Here is a 25756-nt window from a genome sequence, read left to right as displayed (position 1 = left end):
TTCGAGCACGGGAAGTTTAACGAATTTGTCCTCATAGGCCATATATTTGACCATTTAATTTAATAAAGCGATAGCGGCTTTCGCTAAAAGATTTTATCTTTTACACATTTCGCATAGCACAGAGGACACTCGTTCACGGCCGCCAAAGCAGGTAGCGCCTTTGTAAGGTAACTACTGTTGTAGTGAAGTTTTGGGAGACATTCGTTGGACTTTCTGAGTTTGAATTTGTATCAGCCGAAGTGTCTGATGAGGCTGGGATAGGCCGAAATGATCATAACACTTTATTGATACCGATTCGAGCACGGGAAGTTTAACGAATTTGTCCTCCTAGGCCATATATTTGGCCATTTAATTTAATAAAGCGATAGCGGCTAAAACATTAAAATCTGTGAGCATCTCCTTAAAATGTGTGAGTAACAGTGTCGGAATAGGGTCCTGGGGTGGGGGTTTAACCCCCAAAACCCCCCCTGGGTGCGCCACTGTGCCAACTTGAAGTTGTATTCATCATAAATAATAAATTCAAGTTAATCTTAATTTAACAAGAACGCGGCATTTTTTTTTATTTTGTAGCAGCTAAAATTATTTGCTTTGTATTTTCTACAAGAAAAAAAAAACAGTTTGGCATAACTAAGCCAACAACAATACAAATTACATCGCAAAGAAGTTGGGCAATTTGTAAATGTAACATAAAACTGAAGAGAATCGAACTGGAGAAAGAGTTTCATACATTTCTCAAAAAAAAAAATCTGAAGTTTGAAAAAATTCTCAAAGTACCTATTCAATTAGGGTTAATTTATTTCAATATTAGTCATCAAATCTCGTTTAAAAAGGGACAACAATTTAGTCACCGTGATTTATATTATAATATCAATAATATACTGTGTTATATTATTGATATATCAAGTTCTTTGGATGTACATATAAACTTTAAACCCTATTTGAATTAGTGATATGTTATACAACACAAATTACAGCAACAAATACCATTACCGTTACATTTTTTATGCGAATTGCGTTTTGTATTAATTACCTACAATGACACAAATTTCACCTAAAAGTATTTTTACATCAGCGTGACATATTGGGTTTCCGCGCAAGAATTTATGAACATGTAAATGGATGCTAATAGGAAAGCATGTCCATTCGAGTATACAGCGTTTATCACAATTAAGCTCTGTCGTATTGATATACATAATTTATGGACTACTCTAATATAAACATTGGCGTGGCACGGCACTAGTGTGGATGTTAGTATAACACGATTAATAACTAGGAAATAAATTTTAAAAATGATCCGTACATTATTAAATCTGAAGTGTCTGATAAGTCATAATGAAAATTGAAATGAGTGATATTCGGAAGGGAGATAAAAATAGATGCTCGTAGAACATTTAGTTTTTTTTTTTAAGTATTTAGACGGTTAAAATGTGTAGATATTTCAGGAAATAATTGCCAAATTCACTTAGCACGCATTTTGATCCTATTTTTGTTCTGAAAAACTATTTATTTTTATTTCAATACGCGCTTTTTAGTTAGCTATAGTTAAAACGGATTTAAAATAATTGGTCTCCTGAATAAAAATGGAGTATTTGACGCTTTGGCTTACTTTGAAATATCTGGCATCTGAACCTGAGTTAATCACTCCTCGCTTCTTTTTGTCTCTTTAAGTGTGTTCACTTATAGGTTTTTCTGCGAATTTTTGTAGCATTCTTTGACTATTTCGAGGATTTTATTTCTGTTTGATGTTATTTCTACTCTTTTGTGTCTCAGTTTTTTGTATTTTGTTTAATTTTCGGTTAAATACGTTTTTTCTTGGGACAAGTGTCGTCAATACAATTGAGGCTTTCTGCGTGTTTTTAAATTTTCCTAAGCATATAATTTGCGGAGTTTTTCATCTTCGTAGTGGAGTTTCATTTCAAATACAATATGTTAAGTCACAAATCAGAATAAGATGATTACAAAACAGGGTTTTAATATTGATAAATTACATTTTTTAACTAGACACAAGGCATTAAATAAGTCAATAAAAAGCTACCAACAAACTCTTGTACGACACAAAACAGGGGGAATAACTATTACAAATCAACAACTGAGCACGTAATAGAAGGCATTATAAAACTTTCACAGAAATTTTATCTAAAATCTTGGATGTTACGTATTCTTCTTCTTTTTATTCTAATCGCGGTACAACCCTTTGTGAGTCTTGGCCTGCCTAACAATGTTCTTTCATTCTGCCCTGTCGGATACTTTCTTTCGCCACTGCCTGATGTTCATGGTTTTAAGATCCCTCTCTACGTCGTCTATCCATCTTTTACGGGGCCTTCCTCTTGTTCTGTTTCCTTGGGGCTTCCATCTCTGGACTACTTTTACAGCTCGATTATCTGGCATTCTTTCTAGGTGACCAAGCCAGTTTAGTCTTTGTGACTTTACAAATCTGACAATATCTGCGCTCTGCATTAGTTCATCCAGCTCGTGGTTCATTTTAATTCTCAACGAACCATCGCTGCATTGGGTTGGTCCAAATATCTTCCTTAGTATTTTGCGCTCAAATATTCTCAGTTGATTTTCATCAGTGGTGGAGAGGGTCTACGTTTCACATCCATATGTGACCACTGGTCTAATTACTGTTTTGTAGATTCTCAGCTTAGACTCACGATTCAGTAACTTACTTTTCATTAAGTCTTTGTATGCATAAAAGCACTTATTACCGCTAAGAATCCGTGCTTCTTTTTCTTGACTGATGTTGTTGTTGTCATTTATTATTGAGCATAGGTAGGGAAAAGTGGAGGCATATTTGTAGGTATGGTTGTCTACCTTCAGATTCTCATGTTCATTCGATTTTGTGCACTCCATATATTTTGTTTTGCTTTCATTTATATATAGACCAAGGATGTTACGTATTAAACAACCAAAAATTCCTTCAGTTACCAAATCTTGTTTTTAAACTACGAGGAGTAATTCAAATTCACCGCGCCATAATGCTTGTTTGTAATTGGTCCAACTGCAGGTAAGTTCACTCCACTAAATTATGAAATTTTGACACTATTTACATTTAAAATTTATAGGTTAATTAAGTTATATAAACAATTTTTTGTGTTTTAATTTTTAGATGTTTAGTCGCATTTATAATAATATAAAAACAGTTCTTTTTCGTTCTTTAGCGACGTATTAGTGTTATTAAACTAAAAATATGAATTCCATGTACCAGTTTTAATTGCCCTTCTCAAACAAAAAAGCGCCGAGCTGATTTGGGCCACTTTATCATCAAGTGAAAAACAATGCATTATAAATATGTATAAACAAATAAAAATTAAAAATCCTGAAATGCAAATAACAGCCATGGTAGCAAAAATAAAACAGGTAACAGGTTAATTTTGCAGAATAGTTATTATATGAGAAAGTTAACTCCAAAATTCTTGTATTCAGAAGAGGAGGTGGTGTGATCAGGAAATCTTGGAAATTGAATGATCGAGTATTAGAGGAAGTGAATAACTATGATTATTTAAGAATGATATTAACACCCAAGCTGTCGTTGTCATTAAAGCTCATCTAAAAAAGTGCCAGAGTTTGGCAAAAGAGACGATTCACACGGCTTGGAGTAGTTTAGTGTCTACGGTTGATATACCCTTTTTGACTAAAATAACAGTGTATGAGTCGGTCGTAAGATCAATTTAGACTTATGTGTCTCAGGTATGGAGTTTTTGTGTACGATAAGGTGGAAATAATCAAAAGATTTTGTATAAAAAAATAGTATTGAGGTAAGGTATGAATGGGAATGCAGAGATAGCTGGCCTAGTATGATTAACAGTATGATAGCAAAAAAGAAGGAGGAGATACAGTGTCAAGCTAAGAATAGGGCGCTCGAATCAAATTTTTGTGGACACTACAAACAACTGAGGGAAGAAGGAGTAAACATGTATTATCTACTGGAAATGGAACATTTTGGGAACATTCTTGGCTGTTCAAATTAAGATGTGGAGTTCTATATTTGAATTATCGACGTGGAAGAAATTATGAAAGAAGGGAATTAATTGAGTCAAGAAAGGCAGAATATTACCACGAAGGAAAGAAGGCATCTGTTTTTGAAAATTGCTTTAGTAATATCGTGCAAAAATTACCAAAAAACGCTCTCATTGTAATGGATAATACAGCATATCACAGCCCAAAAAAATCCGACAACAGCACCAAAAAAGAAAGATATGAAAGAATGGTTACAAATAAAAAAATATTCAAAAAAGAAGATGAATCTGGTGTGAATCTGTCTTTTGAGTTGACTTTTCCTAGTTTAGAAATTGTAATGTAGTACCATCACTGAAAGACCTAATGTAACCATTATTGTGACGAGACTAAATCTGGTTAAATAAAACGTTCAGTTCCATAATATCCCATTATATAAAAAGTTGCGTTTTTATAACTTTTTATGTTTATTTTTATATCGTTACGATTTATATTATGTTTTATAAAATTCAATTTTATGATAATCAAATGACTGCAATATATCATGTAATTGTTGAAGTGTGGATATTTTTTGTCCTTTAAACAATATTATATCAACTCAATCATATTCTATGAGTTATAGTAACGCAGTAAATTATACACAGTAGTACATTCAATATATTTTTATAAAGAACTTTTTTCTTTCGGCAGATTAATTTATAATATACATTACAATTACAATATAATTATAATGTATTATACTTACTAAAAAATAGTAAACTTTTTGTAGTAAAATTACTACATAGACGTGATTTTAATGAATATATTAAAGTTAAGTGCAAAAATCCCTCAATAAATTATTTATTATCGATTGATACAAATACTATAAGTACGATATTAAAAATTACTGATCTAATAACTGTATTTTTATTTTCAAACAAAAAACTACAATAAGTAATAAAAATAATGACAAAACATTCCTAATAAATAACTAATAGGTAAAATATGACAATTAATACAGGAAAAAACGTCAAGTCTACTCGTCCTACCTGACCTCAAACTATTGTTAATAGTGGTAGAAAGACATCTGCAGTGAATGTCTAGTGGACCACTTACCCATAGCATCTGAAACAAAAAAAAAATATGATAAATATCAGTAATATTAAATGAATAAATAATATTATATTATTATTCAATAATTTAATTTTTTTTTAAGTCAATCCTATCCATCCTAGGGTTCTAGCAACATTACTGAGATTAACAACTAAATTTTGGGTAGAGTGTTAATCTATTTTATGTAACCAATTTGTAAAGTAAAGTTGTAGTTATTGTCATTCCACATTTTTATCTCTTTATCAACCGCTGATTTATTTTGTAGCTTATGTTAGTTTTTTCTTGGTTCTTAAACGTCAGTTCTGTTCTTCTGAAGTACATATTTTTTTTATTTACAGTAAATCAGGTTTGTAGCTGTAACTCATTGGCTGCAAAGATTAAAATAAGCCCGAATATAAAAATTGACTTGAATTATATCATTCAGAAAAAGGTGTCGAAAGGACGCTATCTCGTTGACAGTGACAACTGCCGGGGACGGTCCGGGCCGCCTCATCAAATATTGACTGGGAAAAAGGAGATGGCGTGCCATACATTTTTAATTAGTGGCAGTGACGGGAGGCGGTAGAAAACGATTATGCAAATTCCGGTGTCAGGCCGTTCTGCCGTGTCGACCGAAATCAAATTTTCCGCCCCATTGCCACCGAGTACGATTAAGAGAAAATCCCTAACGGTGTGCCGCCTCCGGATGAATGAAGGAACCGACAGTCGGCGGCCGAACCCTGTTTATTTTTAAAATGTAGCTTAAATTTTCATTGTGATGTTTATGTATCGAAGATTGTCATTTTTTCCTACCCTTTTAGCCTATTATATATATATATATATATATATATATATATATATATATATATATATATATATATATATAATTTAATATTGTTGAGAAGCAATAAAAAAGAAATGCATGTATTTATTTTCTGAATATTTTTCAGGAAATCATTAAAAGGCTATAAAAATTAAGTTTATCGATTAGTATGAGCATTTAAATACGCCGTAAAATATTGAGTTGCCTATTAAATTCATTTAATATCTTCACACTTTGATATTCAATATAAAGTAATAAAACCTTAAGGATACGATGGTCCATGCGAGTTATTTGGAAGAAACGGTATCTTCACATTAAAGATATTTAATGAATAGGGCAATAGAATTAAGAAAATAGGGATTTTATAATAATTGCGCAATTAATAATTTAAGTAACTTGCCTTGCTTTCTTACCTTAACTATGACTCTATTTGATTTTTTAGTTGATATTTAGGATCCCTTATAGCTTTGAGTTTTTTATTGGAGGTGATTTGAATGGCTCAGAAACATCCGACAATGGACAGGGCTAAATTTTGAACAGCTAATAAGAACAGCTGAAGATAGAGAAGATTTTAAAATTGTAGTAGCCAACCTCCATTGAGGAGAGGGCACTTTAAGAAGAAGAAGAAGATTTGAATGGACATACTGGTGAACAGCGGGAATAGAACGTGTTCGCGGAGGTTTGGGGATGGGAATAAGAAATGATGAAGGAAATAGTATTATTGACATGGGATTTGATATGAGACAGTGGCATGGGATTTGTCTATCATTAATAGGTTTTTTATGAAGACTGAAGACCAGTATGATATCTATAGTTACGGGGGAAAGGAAAGTCAGATAGATTTTGTGCTGTGTAGAAGAAGTCTTTAAGAGTAGAGTGCTGGAAGAACTTGATGAAATGAATAGTAAATGATTGGTGGGAAGCCAACAGTAAAGTTGTGGTGCGAGTGGGAGAGGAAGTGGAAGTGTTAGGAAAAACATCTGGTAAAGCCTCTCCTAGAGACAAAGATACTTGGTGGTGGAACAATAAAGTGCAGCAGAAGGTTAGAGAGAAGAAAGAGGCTACAAAAAGGTATGACAGACCTAAAAGAGAGAAGATAAGGATATATACAAGGTCAAAAAGCGTGAAGCAAAGCACACTGTAGCTAGTGATAAGGAAACATCGTCTGCATAGCAATATGAAGAGTTGGAAACCTCTGAGGGGATGAAAAGGTTATACAGCATTGCTAAAGCAAGGGACAAATCATCAAAGGACTTAACCCAGGTGCGACAGATTACGAGTGCGGATGGAAGATTGTTATTAAGAACCGATGTTGGGCAAAGATATGCTGGAGGAGAAGTTAGAGAATTGGAGAAGGGCTATTGAAGAGGGAGGAGGTAGATAAATGGTTGGGGACACAGAATTGCTTGGGGAAAAACTAGGAAGAGGATGGACAGAAATAAGTGGCGACACAGACTAAGGAATAGTGACCCCTGAAAATAAAAAAGCTAAGGAAGAAGAAGGAAGAGAAGAAAATAGCTTTGTGTTTAATTTTCCTTTCAGTTCAGTAAACTAAGATAGTATTGTCATACGGCGCGGCGTTTTCTAATGCTGAAATTCGGGGTTTATAGGGCATAGCCTGAAATTATATTTCCTAAAAGTTTCTGAAAAAACGTAAGGAAGAAAAATTCCAGACCATGTGCTATAAAGCACGAATAGAATAAAAATTACGTCTCATAAATCAATCAAAAATAGACCACATTTATAAACTAATACAACACCTTACTAGAAAAGAAAAAAGCAGAAAACCAAAATTTACAGGTTTCTCACAGGAATGTTCAACATCACAATGATCTTTAAAATATACTTGAAAACGTACTAAAATGTGGAAAAAAGGCAAAGGAATTGGGAATACGAATAAGAGATTATAAAAATAATAGAATTGCTTCCTGTACTAGACGGATAGAGAGGTCTAGAATATCTTGATAAAGATTCCTAAAATATCTTAAAGAAACGAAGAAAACGAGTAGATGGAACCTGGTTTAAACGCAGTAGAGGTGGAGAATCGAACACCAAGTATCAATGAAAAAGTTTGAGCAAAGAAAAACGTTGAAAATTGTAATATTCTTGAATTCATATGTAAATTATGAAGAGAATGATTAGATTAGTAATTCCTGATGCTGATCGCTGCGTATTTTACTGCAATTAGAAAAGATATTGCCGCAGATTACACTTAACTTAACAAATATTGTGCAAGTTGCATTTTTCCAATTAATAAACTGTAAGCATTTCGATATAAATAATTGTTGATAATCAAATGCATATTTCTGTAAATTTCTTGCTAATTGCTTGAAAAACAACCGGTACAATATAACTACCCAATAGCGATAACCTTTGCAATTCCACGTTTTATCCAATCAGAGATTTGAGATGTTTACAAACAGAGTGTATTTAAATAAAAATTCTAGGAGCGTATTACAACAGATTTTTCCCATTCAAACGCATTAAACATACGCTCTTCACCGACAATGTATCAGTGTAATCGACAAGTTTATTATATTATGTATTTTATATTCGTACATCTCGTAGAGCAATAAATTTTAAGTAATCCGCGTATTTTGCACAATTTATTACGAATTAAGTGTTAATAATTCATAGATTATCGACAGTGCCACAACATTGTTTTTATAATACAGCAGAATGCAATAGAGAAATTAAACAAAAAACTATACATATATACACATATATATATATATATATATATATATATATATATATATATATATATATTATTGTGATATTTTTGTTATTGTGATATTTTTAGTCTTGGTGCGCCAAGCAATAATTAGCTAATTAATTTTTTTGATTAATTAAAATTATTTAAATGATATGATTATGACTCTATCACAATTTTTAATTCTTTTATCTCAGGGTTAAATTCGTGCTTCAATATCTATGCTATTACATGTGAAAGGTAAGGTCCAGAGAATACCGGAATAATAAAAAACACATATGATCTAACACTATATATTGAAATAAAAATAATGAAATAATTCACACTCAAAAGTTTTCAATAAACAAATCTCATATAAGGATTCTCAAAATTTTGTTCTCCGTACGTGAACAATCAAAATTTATGGTACAAACAATATTAATTGAAATCTCAAAATTCCGAACTATTCTAACTCTCCTAATCAAAATATTTATATCCTTTCTAAATTAAGTGTAAAAATTGTGTTATCAATAAAAGAAAAAAAACTGCAGAAAACAAAATATCTCTCTCTGATGATGAGTGGTCCAAATCCTTGTTCCTTGTAGACTATATTATCTCCTCTCAACCGCTCCCTATGTAATCAGCAATCTTACACAGATTGTTGCAAGTATATCGTCCTTAATGATCTCCTTCAAAAGCACAAATCATTCAAATTATGATAGCCTTTCTCCTCTCGATAAACTGAATCTCTCGTTGGCCCGAGTGAAAAATGACTCTTGGAATATCTTCTCTTTACGATAAACTGAATCTCTCGTTGGCCTGAACAGTGACTCTTGGAATATAAGTAGAGAAATATGACTTACAATATTTTGCTTCTTCAGCTTCTGCCAGATACACTAACTCCACAAAAACTCACTAACATTCAACACTACTGCTTGCTACATTTCAGGAACCACCAGAGAACAATCACTGTTCCTCTCACAGACTTGGAAACCAACTGACTATCTTTTCTCTCTCCTCAATCTCGCTAAACTTTTTCCTACATACTTATCCCACCTTTTTCAATCTCCGCCAATCACAACTCGTCACAATTCCCCCATTTTTTCATTTCGATAACAAACAAATTTTTACCTATACTTATAAATTTCCTAAAACTTATTTACAAATAATATTTTTCTATAATTCTTAAAACTAACAAAAACCACTTTCTATAATCCCTTCTATTGTCTTTAATCACTGCATTAATGTATTTTGGAAAACCCCGTTCAATTGTCTTTTTGTTTTCACTTAAACTTATGCGGGTCACTCGAGTATAACAAAGAAATAATTTATGCAAAGCTTTACATTTTGTTTAGTACAGGTAATTCAAGACTTTAATAACTTTCCTTCTCCGAAATGTTTGTTGGATATTATCCTACTTATCTGAAATATTTTAATGTTTTTTGAACTTTGAAATATTTTAAACAAACCAATATTTTTCTCGATTTTACATATCATAACAAATCCCCGCCATTTGATCTGCCGAAAACTCTTTGTTAAATTTTAAAAATGACAAAAGTTTTCTAGGATCAAATTATTTCACTATGTTATTAAAATCTACTTATGATACTGACAAATGTCGTGAATGTTAAAATACCCCGTATATTGCCTGTCTTTATACGGGATTGGATATATTTTCGTTTTAAATTTTTCCAAGTATTTTCCCTTAGAAGAAAGTTCATAATTTTTAACCACTTGATTTACTTTATTAACAAAATCTCCATGGTTTTCTAAAATCTTCTCTATTTCCTTCTCCATGTTTTTTCCACAATTTATTTTTCTTTCATCCACCTTTTGTTCACATGTGTTCACTGTCCATAATACTTCTTCACAAAATTCTGGATTCTCGTCCATCAGTGCCATTTTTTCTTCTGTTTTCTTTTTATCCTCTAATTCCCTTTGGTATTCCGAGCACCATGTTTCTATTCCTTTCATTTCTCTGATGATATCTTCTTTTTCTTCCTGCTTCCATTCTGTTTTATCGTCGGTTGCCAACAATTCTTCTGTACCTTCTATTTCCTGTTTTTCTCTGGTCTCCATCTTATTTTCCTGCTTTCTTTTCGAACTCTTCTTCTTTTTCTTCCTTCTCTTTTTCTTTTCTGTTAGATCTTGTTCTTGTACTTTCGGTTTATCCTCCACAGTCATATCGATTTCTTTGCGTTTTTCCTGTGCATTGATCCTTCCAGAATTTGTTTTCCTATCTGTTTGCTTTTCTTCTCCTGTGTTGTCTGGTTCTGCTCTGATTTCCAGTTTATTTTCCGAAAAATTTATGGTGATATCTTTTTTCCTCAATTCATCAATTCCCGCTATCATATCATGATTTAAATCTTCAATCACCACACATTTCATAATATGGAATTTGTTTCCCACTCTTATCTGTACTCCCAAGCCTTCGTTTACTGTCGTCAAATTTTTATTGTTTGCACCCACTAAATCAACCCTAGGAATCTTATACACAAATCTGTCCAAATTTAATTATTTTACTAGTTTTTTATTGATTAGCGATATCTCCGATCCAGAATCAATCACAATTTTAATCGCTTTATGTTTTATAAATGCATCTAAAAATATTAGATTAGAATTAGAAATTTGTCTGTCGTTTCCTATTGCTACATGATTCATCTCCCTTCTATTTTGTTGTTGGAAGCTCTGGTTATTTCTATCGTCCCTTTGTTCGTTAGTATTCCTATTCGGAGGATTTTGTGTATCTCTATTCCTATTGTGATTTTCATATGTTCTCTGTTGTGTGTCATTCCTGTTATCGTAATTTTGTTGTCTATTGTAATTATTGTAATTTCTCGGCCTATATTCGTTTGTTGATCTGGGATGTCGGTTTCTCTGGTCATGATTTGATGAATATCTTCTTTCCGCTCCATTATATTGGTCATGTTGTCTTCTATTTCTCATTTCTTTTCTTTTCGCTTCTTTTAATTGAAGGAATTGGCACAAACTATCAATATCTTGATAGTTTCTCAAAATCACGTGATCTTCCAACGTTTCCTCAAAATGTCTGCTGATCATTTCTACCAGCTGTTCGGTAGAATATTTGTATTCTAGATATTTTGAATTGTTATATATCTGCAAAGCATATCTTTCTTCAGATATTCCCATTTTTTCGTGATATTTTCCATTCTGTAGCTCTTGGTTGATTTCTCTCTGTTTATTTTTCCCCCAGAAATAGTTGAGAAATTTATTTTCAAAATCTGTCCAATTTTCAAACTCATCTTCCTTGCTTTCATACCATAACGCTGCTCCTTCTTTCAAATGGTTTCTAATTGTTTCTTTGCAATCGTCAAAATATCTAATATGTTGTAATTTGGTTTTCAGATTTTTAACAAACGGTACTGGGTGTGTTTTCCGAATATCCCCGCCAAATTGTATTTTCGCCTCGCTTGTTCCATGGATGATAACTTCTTTTCTCTCTACCCCTCTTAGTTCAATTTCTGCCATTTGTTTTTCATTTTGCTTTAATCTTCTTTCTACGTCCTTCCTGTCTTCTTGTAGCGCCATTTCAAATTTTTCTTCTAACTGTTCTAATTCCTTTTTCTGGACAATCTTTATTTCCTTCATCGTATTTTGGATATCTTTTATCTCTGTCTCTTGTTTTGCATTCTTTATGGTTATTTCTTCTATCTGTTGTATCAGTTCTTTCTTTATCCCCTCAACACATCCTTTAATTTCTTGTTCATAGTTTTCCAAACGCTGCTCTATATTCCTGTTATTTAGTTCTATTGCTTGTCTTGTTTCCCGTTGGTTTTCTTCCATTCTCTTTGCTGTTTCATTCATTGTTTGTTTTGTTGATTCTTGTATTTGTTGTGTCTGTTGTATTTGTTGTGTCTGTAGTTGCATTAGTTGTAATATTTTCTCTATTCCTGATAATTCTTTTTTCTCCTCAACTATTGTAACATTTCCTTCATTATCCGATCCTTCTTCAACAATTGTTTCCTCTTCTCTGTTATCCTCCTTCCTTTCTTGCATTTTGCTTTGACTCCTTGTGGTCGACATGTTGTTTCTTTTCGTTACTGTTTTTTGTCCCCGCCAAATGTGAAATTTTACAACACTCTATATGTTTCAGAACACGACAATATTTCTCCCCAAATGTATTAAATTTTCACGACAAATATCAAATATGCAATCAGTAAAATTCAAATAATTCAAAATAAATATCAAATGTACTATTGGTAAAGAAAATAAAATCAAATAATTCAATAGCAGTAAATATCCACTAACTACGATCAATCAATAAATCAAATTTATATTCCCTGGAAAAATTGTCAAAATACTTTCAAATTCAAATTCCCTCAATGTTATATGTTTTTATCTCTGGATCACCTGTACTTATTCCAGATCTCTTTCCCTTCCTTCAAATGTAAAGCTGCGATATTTTCAAGCCCCACGTTTTGGAAGCCAGTTATTGTGATATTTTTAGTCTTGGTGCGCCAAGCAATAATTAGCTAATTAATTTTTTTGATTAATTAAAATTATTTAAATGATATGATTATGACTCTATCACAATTTTTAATTCTTTTATCTCAGGGTTAAATTCGTGCTTCAATATCTATGCTATTACATGTGAAAGGTAAGGTCCAGAGAATACCGGAATAATAAAAAACACATATGATCTAACACTATATATTGAAATAAAAATAATGAAATAATTCACACTCAAAAGTTTTCAATAAACAAATCTCATATAAGGATTCTCAAAATTTTGTTCTCCGTACGTGAACAATCAAAATTTATGGTACAAACAATATTAATTGAAATCTCAAAATTCCGAACTATTCTAACTCTCCTAATCAAAATATTTATATCCTTTCTAAATTAAGTGTAAAAATTGTGTTATCAATAAAAGAAAAAAAACTGCAGAAAACAAAATATCTCTCTCTGATGATGAGTGGTCCAAATCCTTGTTCCTTGTAGACTATATTATCTCCTCTCAACCGCTCCCTATGTAATCAGCAATCTTACACAGATTGTTGCAAGTATATCGTCCTTAATGATCTCCTTCAAAAGCACAAATCATTCAAATTATGATAGCCTTTCTCCTCTCGATAAACTGAATCTCTCGTTGGCCCGAGTGAAAAATGACTCTTGGAATATCTTCTCTTTACGATAAACTGAATCTCTCGTTGGCCTGAACAGTGACTCTTGGAATATAAGTAGAGAAATATGACTTACAATATTTTGCTTCTTCAGCTTCTGCCAGATACACTAACTCCACAAAAACTCACTAACATTCAACACTACTGCTTGCTACATTTCAGGAACCACCAGAGAACAATCACTGTTCCTCTCACAGACTTGGAAACCAACTGACTATCTTTTCTCTCTCCTCAATCTCGCTAAACTTTTTCCTACATACTTATCCCACCTTTTTCAATCTCCGCCAATCACAACTCGTCACAATTCCCCCATTTTTCCATTTCGATAACAAACAAATTTTTACCTATACTTATAAATTTCCTAAAACTTATTTACAAATAATATTTTTCTATAATTCTTAAAACTAACAAAAACCACTTTCTATAATCCCTTCTATTGTCTTTAATCACTGCATTAATGTATTTTGGAAAACCCCGTTCAATTGTCTTTTTGTTTTCACTTAAACTTATGCGGGTCACTCGAGTATAACAAAGAAATAATTTATGCAAAGCTTTACATTTTGTTTAGTACAGGTAATTCAAGACTTTAATAACTTTCCTTCTCCGAAATGTTTGTTGGATATTATCCTACTTATCTGAAATATTTTAATGTTTTTTGAACTTTGAAATATTTTAAACAAACCAATATTTTTCTCGATTTTACATATCATAACAATATATATATATATATATATATATATATATATATATATATATATATATATAAACATTAATACGACCATTGTATAAACAACTATGTTCGTGTAGAAAAATTTATTAAAAAGGATAAAGATGGAATGGCGCTTTTAAAAATAATATTGTGATCTGGTAACTAAGGGACCAATGAGCTACTGGTTTTCATCATCAGCTTAAAGCAGGTAGAAGAGTAAAGTCCAAGAAACGTAGACACCATCTTTTTAGAAACTAATTTTTGAGCTTAGTCTTTCTATGAGCGTTTCAATGCTTTTACAATGATACCTTTCACGCTCTCCAGCCTAACGAGGAGAAGTACTTAATGTGGGAGTCCTTGGTACCTAGGACTCCCATGTACCAAGTATTTTACCGATCTGTAGCCTCTATAACGCATCAACGTGCTCGGGGACAGATAATGGTCTGGAGCATTGGGACGAGGTGAAGTGGTTCATGATCTACTCGGACTCCTCTCACCCCAATGAATGTAATACTTATATATCATTTTCTAAGTGATCTGCATGTCTCACAGGCTCAAAGGGTTCAACTTAATAAAGCGTATTTCTTTCTTGTACTTTGTTTTTTGTCTTTTAATGTACAAAATCATCATCATCATCATTGGCTTTTACAACTCTTCGTGAGTTTTTGCCGCGTTTACTATTGCCTTCCATTGATTCGGATCCTGTGCTATTATTTCCCATGGCCTTACTTCCATCTTCTCCAGGTCTTCCCTGACTGCGTCCTTCCACCTTTTTCTAGGCCTTCCTGTCGATCTTCTACCATCTGGTCTTTCCCAAAACATATTGCTAATCAGTCTGTCGTCATCACTCCGTACCACGTGGCCTGCCCATCTTAATCTATTGGCTTTTATGTATCTTACGATGTTTCCTTTCCCGAAGAGAGTCTCTATTTCATTGTTGTATCTGCTCTTCCATTCATTTGTCACGCTGTCCCTGCAAGGACCATATATTTTAATGTACAAAAGACATGGAAATATTTGCGTCTTTGTTATTGTCGTTGAATTCTCTAACTTCTTTATGGGCTTTTCTATGCTAACAAGCTTTCATCCTTTATCTTCCATATATTTTCCTTAATATTTCTGTCCCATGTTCTCAGCTTATAATTCTCAATTGTGTTAAAAAAAAAGAAAACTTGCCATGTAACGTCACCTAAAGATAGATATAGGCAACTAATACATAATATATGAAAACGCAACTAGGATAATACAACTAGAAGAAAACACAAATCCTATCCTCATCCAGGGGGAAGTTCGGCAAGGCAACGAAATATCGTCAAAGCTGTTTAATTTAGACCTAGAAGGAGTCTTTAAAACTACAAATTGGTCAACATATGGCATCAACGTTAATGTCAACCTTAGCTTCTCCAACTACATCGTGATTACAGCGAACGCATTCTAGTAATTACAAACTATGGTGGAGGAAATCGAAGACAGGCCTAAAAATGATTATGACAAAAACAATGACAAACACAGACGACCCCAGACGTAAAACCATCGATGGCAACAAGAGAAAACAAGTCCAACAATATATCTACCTAAATCAAATTCTGAAACTTGACAGAGAGAACAAAAGTACGGAAATCAACATATCACTATTTCCAAAACTTCATCAGATCTACTTCATCCAACAAGTTCATCATAAACTCTCTTCGGTAGAAGCGTTTCATTATCTTAATTACACCCTTATCCATTTGTTGAGCACTGAATGTAAGATTGGCCTGAAAAAAACAAAAAAGAGATTTCCATCATCAAGTCTTAGGGCTGCCTCATTGGGATGCGCAACAGTATTATCAAGAAGAAGAATCGCGTTTTGTGGCAACTTTTCCTTTTTCAAATAAGATTTTACTTCGGGAATTAACTTTTCATTAAACCAATCTTGGAAGATTTGTCAGTCACAAGTTATCCAGGCGGCTTGTTGGTTATAATAGTGAACTGGGAGATTCTGCGGCTTCAATTTTTAAAAGTGCGATGATTTTTTGAGTTTCCAGTCAGTTTCAGTCAATATCTGCCAGACGCATTGGCACAACACAACAATGTTATTTGGTCTTTACTTTTTTTTATACCCTGGTGCACTAATCTAGTAACTTTCAGCTAAGATTTTGTAGGTATTGCTTTCCAGTATAACTATGTAGTCAGTTTTTAGTTTAGAGTGGTGATAATGATGGGACACTTTTATCTTTTTCACTTCTGTTTAAAATCTCTACTTTTTATTTAATCATTTAAACATTTCTCTTGCGTTTAACACTAGTTATTGCTATTGCTAAGAATATAACGGAGTGGCAACTTTAATAAGATAGTATGGATATTTAACAGACCGGATAACCAGCAACAAAATCAATATATCACGATTTTCCAAACTTCCAATTTCGTCCACTATTCAAATAATTCATCAAACATATTTAAATACCCTACGTTTGTTCGGTTTTAACCCGACGCTGCATATAAGCTGCTTGGTAACGATGAATTAACAAATACAGAGAAATTTCCGAGAAGTCTAATCCCTTATCGAGGTCCTGTGATTCGATCGGATCTGTAGCTTTGTTTCTTTTTTGTCCGGGACCAATCTCTGTCTTTAGATGAAAGATAAAGTGTTCAGCGTACAAAAAATAACGATTTAAATAAACGTTGATCGGAGTCAATAGTAGAAAATCCTTAGGAGACATGATGCATGCTTTGAAATTCTTTATATTGTTCACAGGAGATTGGATATGTGTAGACAGATGTCTGCTAGATTCATAACTTTATTATGCATATGTAAATATAAATATAAAAATAAAATTTAAACAATAAAAAAAACTATTAAAAAACTGTTCTTATACTTTTCTTAAAGATTGGAATTTGAATAATCCTATTCTATTAATTTTATACTAACGATTTACAAATTTTTTAAGCAGAAAGATGTAAAGTTCTGAACGCATTTGAAGGGTCTGGCAAATCAACTATCAAATTAAGTGAATCACCTAGACAACTTACGGACAGATAAGTACAAAATTAAATAAGTACAAAACTTTATCGAGAACATATACAAAAAGAGTTGCACATAATAACAAAACTCCCCATATAATTTTATATATATATTTAGGGATTCTACAGTATTCACTGCCTTCCCTCGCTCAACCGTTTCCATCTTTCTCTGTTGTTCCATTCTCCATCGTTTAGGCCTATCTTACTCATGGCGTCGTCTACTTCGTTCCTCCAGGATTTTCGGGGTCGTCCTCTTTTCCTCCTTCCTATGGGGCTCCATTCGGTTATTCTCTTTATCCATCTGCTGTCGCTAGTTCTTCTTACATGTCCATACCACTTTAATCTTTTTTGTTCTATATATGTTAGTATGTCTGTTTCTATTGATGTTCTTTGCTTTATTTCGTCATTACTTCTCCTATCCATTCTTGTTACTCTGCAGCATCTTCGCAGGCATTCCATCTCTGTTGCTACTATCTTACTGCTGTTTTTCTTGTTTATGATCCAATTTTCAGCCCCATATGTCATAATACTTCGCACTAATGTTTTATAAATCTGCGTTTTTGTCTTCATATTTAGGTGTCTATCCCACCATACTGGTGGATTGCTGTTCTTGTTTGTCCTTATCTTTGGGTAATTTCTTCCTCTGTTGTTGTCTTTTTCGTGATTATAAACCCCAGGTATTTGAATTTATCCTTTCCTTTGATTGTTACGTTGTCATCAATCTGTAGATCTTCTATGTCTTCTTCACTTGTAGATAGGTACTCTGTTTTCGCGAGGTTAATATCTAGGCCAGCCTTGGTATATTCTTCTTGTAATTTCTTCATCATGTAGCTGAGGTCGTCTTGGTCTTGTGCAATCACTACCTGATCGTCTGCAAAGCTTAACGTATATAGGTATTCGTTCCGTACCGGTACTCCCATGCCTTCGCATTTTCTTTTCCATGTAGTCAAGGCTTTTTCTAAGTATATTTTGAATAGGGTTGGAGATGTGGAACAACCCTGCAGGAGCCCTTTTGTTGTGGTGAAGTCTCCTATGATTCTTGTTCCCATTTTAATGGACACTTTATTTTCTTTATATAGAGCTTTTGTAGCTTCTATGAGCTCCGTCTGTATTTCTAATTTGTACATTGCCTCCCATAGTTCTGACCTTGGTACAGAGTCATACGCCTTTCTCAGGTCCACAAATGCCAAGTGTATATCTCTATTTTTTGCTTTTTTCTTTTCCAACAGTTGTTCCAGTGTGTATATGTGGTCTATGCATGATCTTCCTGCCGTGAAGCCTGCCTGATCCTCCCCGATTTTGCCTTTTATCGCTTGCTCTATCTTTTCTCGCAGTATCTTCCTCTTATAATTTTATCATTAGATAAAACGCCAAAACTACTAAAGAAACAAATATGCAGTATTCCAAAATAAGATGTGTGTCTGTGTGCAAGAGTTATCAATAGGTTAGGTTAGGTAAGGTTAGCTTAGGTTAGGTTAGGTTATGTAACAGGTAATCATCGGTTTTCACTAACCATAATTTTACCATAACGGAATTTGAAACTATGTTTTCTCAAACACTTAATAATAATCCTTGTATCGGCATTTAGGTAATGTTTATTTAATTTCAATTTTCACTAAATCATTTTTCACTTAATTTTTGTTTAATTAATTTAAATTCATATTTCATAAAAGTCACACACATATAATATTGGCATAATGGCTATATATTTTGTACCATACAGCACCCTAATAAGGGTGCTGTACCTGAAGATGCATAGCAAATACTAGTATGCAAAGCCGGTCGTTGGTGGTAGAATCAATTGATTATAAGTCTTATTCTTATTTTTTTACCTATTTGACATATTCAAGATTTAGATATGATCAAGTTTGGTGTTGGTGGAGATCAACTGCAGATAAGGATAAATTAACTAATAGAGCAGACATGCTCTACAAGGACACAAATTGAAGTAAGACAAATATAGAGGTAAAAAGTTCATTCGTTTAGCAAATTCCCATGTGACAACAAACGCACGTGTTGAGATTCGCTGTCTCATTCGTCAAGAGGCTATTAAATATAATTTATTGCCTTAAGCCAGACAGATTCTCATGTTACAGATCCAAACTTGCCAGCATGTTTAAATTCAAATTGTATCGTGTTGACTTTAAGTTAATATATTGTGTTATATTTAGAAGTTATTTACTGGTCGTGTTATTTTTTAGAGTTTAGTTTAATTGTGATTTAATGATTAAATTTCAAGAAATTCTTACACTAATAATTTCAAAAGTAAATATTTTTAAAAATCATGGGACACACATCAGTACGACCCTGTTTGGCTTTCACGTGCTTCTGTTGGCAATTGGGAATATGTAAAATGAATGTAGTTTAGTCTTACTAGATACTGTATACAAAATCTTGGGAAGAATATAAAGAAAAAGATTAAATTGAGAGAGATTTAGAAAGGACATATTTTAGACAAGCTAGAGTCGATAGAGTCAAATTGTATCGAGCAATGGAACATTTAGGTATACCAAAAAAAATTTATGACTAGTAAAAATGACACTAAATAACTCTATGAAATTGCTTGGCTCGGTCACATTTCAGATTAATTTACGGTTGCAAAAGGCTTGAGACAAGGAGATCCTTTATCCACTGCATTATTCACCTTAGTGTTAAAATTGTAATTAGACGTTGCATCATGAAGGTGAAAGGAACAATCATGAAAAATGAGTACCAGTACATGGCAATCTTAGCCATGATCATGGGAGGGACAGAAGAAAAAAAAATATTTTAGATAATTTTAAACACCTGGGTGTAGTATTCGATGAAAATTGAAAAGAGAAATGGGAGCACGGCAAACTCCGAATATATGAAACAGTAATTAGACACACAGTAAGATAAGAAGAAAGAGGATACTCTGGAAAGATGAAAACAAAAATGAGACGTCTATTGTGAGCAAGGAAGACAGAAGACGAGTCGGAGAGAAAAACCACCAACGAATTAATGGGTTTGTTCAAAGAACCTACATTACCAGGTTCGTCAATTCGCAAAGGATCAGATGTTTGGATCATGTAGAACGAATGACAGCGAATAAAATGCCTAAACGTTCCCTATCAACGGCACATATAATACGTTAAACCTTCTTTCAGAGATATTGCCGAAAGAGCTGTTATATTTAAAAATAAATCATCACAAAACTAGTAACAAACGACACACATTAAATCTGACAGGTATACGATTTTGTTTAATCTCTCTACAACTTATATTAAATAACTTGAGTACAAATAGGTACAAAGGAAAATATATATTAATAAAACCATTGTTTAATAAATCAAATTGAGTATTGTTTAATTTTACCTAAAGAAAAACATCATTATGATAAACTTTAATGACATTAAGGGAAAACTTCACATAGTGGATACATTCATTATTAATATTAAACAATGATTACTCACTATCCCGTTCAATTAAGGTAAAATGTCAATTCGCTTGACCACCTTGGAATTGGATCGAACTTCGTGAGTTTCCCGTTTGGAGAAACCGAAGGAGAAGACCCGTTGCACTTATTGATTTATCTCCATTATTACGCAGCCGCCATTATATGCGGCGGCATTAGATCGGAGTGCTTTTAGAGCTTAAAATATGAGAAAAGTTGTAAGTAACTATAATGCGGACTGATAGATTCCAAGCCGAGATCATTGAATCGAGAAGGTTGTGCAGCAAAGTACACTGTAAAAAGTACATTTTTCACTGAAATTCACACCGAAATTAACTCTTTCGCCCACTCTCCTTTTATCTTCGTACAGGTATTAACTGATTCTATAATTATAGTTTATGTCTATATAGTCATTCAGATTTATTTGTCCTCTCACTGTGGAAACTTCAAGTTTCCACAGTGTCTTCTTAATCCTAATTTCCTTCTTTCTTTTTTTTTCCAATCCACCCACACTTTTTCCTTTCTTTGATTTTAATTTTTAATTATGCATTTAATCATGGGTTTTATAGTTGTACCTATTACAATCATTATCATCCTTATAAAAATAGCAAACGGCGAATCAAAATTGTAGAAATCAAAAGTACAGTAGGCTTTAGCACTAATACTTCTACACCAAGATCTTTACAAATTATATTAAAAGTTATTCTCTCTACAGAAGATTAGAAGGGTTTAATAGCATAAAAATATGTGCTGTATGTTTTTTCGAAACCTTTTATACACAAGAATTGAGATAGGATGGTCAATTGAAGTGACTTTATTCAAAATGAATGGAGAATGTATTGTAACTCCGCAATTTATGAAGTCTATTGTCTCCTTTACTCTTTTTTAGGAAAATAACGACTGTTGTACAAGGTATGCATGTATATATAATTTGCTTATTCATTTTATAATATTAAATCATTTAGTCGATTGGCCTCTTAGACCTTTCCACATTATGAGCAGTAAAATATTTAGTGTATATCTTAAGATTTTAAATTTTCGTGATAAATTACAGTCGCCTGCTTTTAACAGTGTAAATCTCTGCAAGCTTTTCTTCGCGAAATTCTCGGAAAGTGGTTTTTTCACTTGTTTTTAAAGTAATATATGACTCACAGCTAATGCACAGCCTAACGCATACTAAATATATCTTAATAAATAGTTAAAAAAAACTTGGGAGGGTTTTTACCGAAATGGAAATATTTTGAAATTGTAAGTTAGTGGAGTGAAGGCGTAATGGAAGAGCTCGCGATTTTGACTGGAAGTTTTAGGGTGTTTGGGATTTAACCCAAATTCGTTTAAAATGAGAGAAGTCTGAGGAGTAGTATGTGTGTGGTTTTTTATGAAATACCACCTCAATAAATGTTGTAAATACCACAAAGTATTAATTGAGGAATCTTAATCGTAACATCCGTTGATGTGGAAAGAAGTTTCTCAATTTACAAATATACATGTACACAGATAGAAGCCATAATTTCTTATTGAAAAATTTTGAAAAACAGTTGGTCATTTATTGATTCCATAACTACTTTGATTACAATTAATTAACAAATATAACATTATTAAATACATGTTTCCATTGAAAGTATGCATATTTTCTAAAAGAAATGCATATTTAATGCAAATTTTTGGGTAAATTAGTGCATATTTTAGCGCATATTTTTTACTTTTTTTGCATATTTTCCTAAGCCTAGTTATCAAACAAACAAAATGTTCTTTACATCTGTTCAGTACTACTTTCTAGTCTCCTATCATCAAGGAGATTATCTATACCAAGATCTTTACAAACTACGTTCTTGCAGATGCCGTAGTCGTTTGTAGATGTGCCGTTTTATATTCTTACTCTTCGTGATGAAGTAACATATGGTCCTAAAGTTTTGGGAAAAATTTCAAAAGCGTATAACTCTGACCACAATAATCTTACATTTTTATTAAATTATTCAACAATTTAACTTAACTATCCTTATTATAAATCAAAATTCAAATGACAGACAAGGGACTATTATTTTCGATTTGCCTAATAATTCCCCTGACACGTTGCATCATCCTTTGGACGACCTCGGCGTCAATTTCTCTAATTTTTGTATATATGCGGCGTCTTAACTGTTCCTGATTTTGTGCTTCCCATCCGTTATTATAGACTTTCCGACTTAATATTGCCCAGAACTCTTCAAATAGACGAGCCTGAGGTAGGTTGGAGGGATTGTCTGCTTTCGATACAAAGGTAATGTTGTTAGTTTCGTACCAGTCCTTTGTGATCCTAGCGTACTGACATGAAGCAAGATCTGGCCAAAAGACTATTTGATCATTTGCATGATGTGTGTTCACAAACTGAAGCAATTTAGAGAGACATCTTTAAATATAAATATTTGCGTTTAAGGCTTCGCCTCGAACATCACCAATGTAGGGCTGTGAGATAAAGCCAGCCTCAGAAATTGCACACCATACCAAAATTTTGTCCTCAATTTTTTTCTTACTTTTGAATTTTATTTCATCAGTTACATTTTCGTAATCGTTCGTGTAAAACCCATCGTTATCCTTCATCTCAGAGTTGGACAAAGTAAAATATTTTTCATCGTCCATCACGATCAACTTGTTGACGAAATGCACTCGCCTTAACGCGTGGCAACATCTGGGAATTCTCTCTAATTGATCCTCTGTGTATTTTGGAGCTTTCCTTCTTTTCCGGTAGATAATATTGTTACTCGATAGGGTCCTGTATACTGTAGTCTTTCCAACATGAAATCTTCTGGCCAGTTTTCGCTGTGAGACCCCAATTTTGTTCTTAGCTGCTTCAATCAGTCTTGCCTGTCTTATATGGTTCAAAATCCGCGGTCGGCCACTTTTACGCAAGTTAACACATGGTATCCCTTCTTCACATTCTCTAATTGTGCGATAAATTGTCGATTTGCTTATGTTTTGATCTCGATAAATATTAACAATATCTCGTTTCGACATTCGCTCAACCATATTATAAACACCTCGACGAATATCAATTTTATAAGACATTTTGCAGAGCACAAACCAAAATATTCTGCTTTGTTTATTAAATGTCAATAACTGATGACATTTCAATTCCATGGCCTTCTTTGTTAAATGCACTTTGCTTCTCAATCAGATCAGGTGAAATTTTTCCCAAAACTTAAGGACCATACGTTATATTATTTTTAATCACGATTGCACTACATCCTTTGGCTTCATTAAGGGTGTATTTTTATGATTTTGGGTGGATTTACTGCCAAAGATTTTGCCTGCCCTTTTCATATTTCTTCTTATCAGAATTTTGTCTTAATTTTTGTACTGTTATACTTTTTTTCTCAAACAACTCTTACACGTATTTCATCTCTTGTTTTTGTCATTAATATTTCATATATTTAGGTTCACGGCTTTATATCTCATTGTTAATCTGAGACGAACTTTAATGTAGATTTCCAGACGATTTTTCCTATACGACATCTTTTACCTCTTCCCTAGACTTGCAGATTAATTAATTAGTGCATTTTTTTGCTTGTTACACGTTATTTTTAAGAATGTCATCAAAAGAGAGAGAAAACATTAATATTTAGACGCAGAATAGCTTGTTGTATATGATCGGAGCAATCACCTAGTCTTGTGCTGCGAAATTGGCTGTAACGATTCGCGAGGAAAAACCGTAACTGGATAACAACGCCGCCATCGGAATTAATCTAGACGGTGAGATGTAATCAGAGCCCATTATCACCCCGGGTATTTGGTTAAAAAAGCAATAGCCTCCCCACAATTACCCATAATAGCCCATCGTCTCTTCCTTGATCAACACATAACAATTGCGAACCCTTGGCGCAGCTCAACGCGTTGCATAATTTCGGAATCACAAACGGGATCGGAAACTGTCAGAAGTGGGATTGGGGAGTGCAACTTTAATTAACGGTTGGCACCTACGTGGCGAAGGGAGGTTTTTTCAGGGGTCAATTTGTAGGCCGGTGTCTAATTCTATTGGAAATTGGTCTTAGTTTTTACTGTTACTGAAAGGAACAACACGAATGGTAATTCTGACCATTGCTCAATAAACTTAATTGCCAATGTTGCCATTACTTTTTATTAAAGGAATTACAAATAACGTGCTGTTATTATATTATCTAAAGAAAATTATTGTTCTCGAATTTTTATCATTTGATCGAGAATTAAAGTGGGATCATGCTTTGTGTTTTACATACTGTCAGAGAATTTTTGTTTTCTTCTATTAGCAATAAAAAATATACAAAAACAGACAGAAAATAGAAATATTTTGTTTTCTTGTAAAATTCTTAAACGAATTTGGAGAAAATGGTATTGGTAGAAACTGGCCTAGCAGATATTAGTCAGAGGGAGTGTAAGTTTAATTAGTTTGGCACCTCAGGAGGCGAGAAAACGCTTTTCTTTGGGTCAGCTGGCAGGTTCTCGTCAAGGGTGCATGTCCAGGCCTCATAACGTGATGCTCTGGCTATCACACCCCGTCCTGCCCTCTCTAAGTGCAGGGACGTACGCCTCAAACACGCAACTGAGAGTTATTTATGCCTCTGGTACAACTGAGGCGATATTTATTCTTTTCGTGATAGAGTGCACTGACGAAATTATTGTTTGTTGAGGAGATTGAAGACAAATTTATGGTTGGTTTATTCACGTTGCGGACATTGATTGGTTCAATTTTTAATGGCTGCTCTAATTGAATTTCGTTAGAGACTTTGAACAAACTGTGTTATGAAGTATCAGTGTTTTTATGTGTTTTCTCTTTCAAAACCAAATTATGATATTAAAATAAATCTGTTTTGCAAAAATAAATTAACATACAGTGTGTCAGCTATACCTAAAGAATAACTGTTTTGGGACGCCGAAGAATAAAATTAAATAAACGAAAACTACATTCTGGTGAAGAATATGGATATGA

General features: G+C 33.1%; 1 protein-coding gene across 4 annotated transcripts in view; it reads right to left on the bottom strand.

The window, feature by feature from the left end:
- Positions 1-4856: 4856 nt before the first annotated feature.
- hth (Meis homeobox homothorax) overlaps positions 4857-25756 on the bottom strand; it is a 393321-nt gene continuing 372421 nt past the window's right edge. For all 4 annotated transcript variants that reach the window (XM_072534421.1, XM_072534423.1, XM_072534422.1 and 1 more), the window contains one exon: positions 4857-5061. In XM_072534421.1, coding sequence (XP_072390522.1) covers positions 5003-5061 — 59 coding nt within the window. In that variant the 3' untranslated portion in view covers positions 4857-5002. The remainder of the gene's footprint in view (positions 5062-25756) is intronic.

The sequence above is a fragment of the Diabrotica undecimpunctata genome, chromosome 6, assembly GCF_040954645.1.
Source record: "Diabrotica undecimpunctata isolate CICGRU chromosome 6, icDiaUnde3, whole genome shotgun sequence".
Classification (NCBI taxonomy): Eukaryota; Metazoa; Arthropoda; class Insecta; order Coleoptera; family Chrysomelidae; genus Diabrotica; species Diabrotica undecimpunctata.
This window is presented reverse-complemented; position numbering and strand designations above follow the sequence as displayed.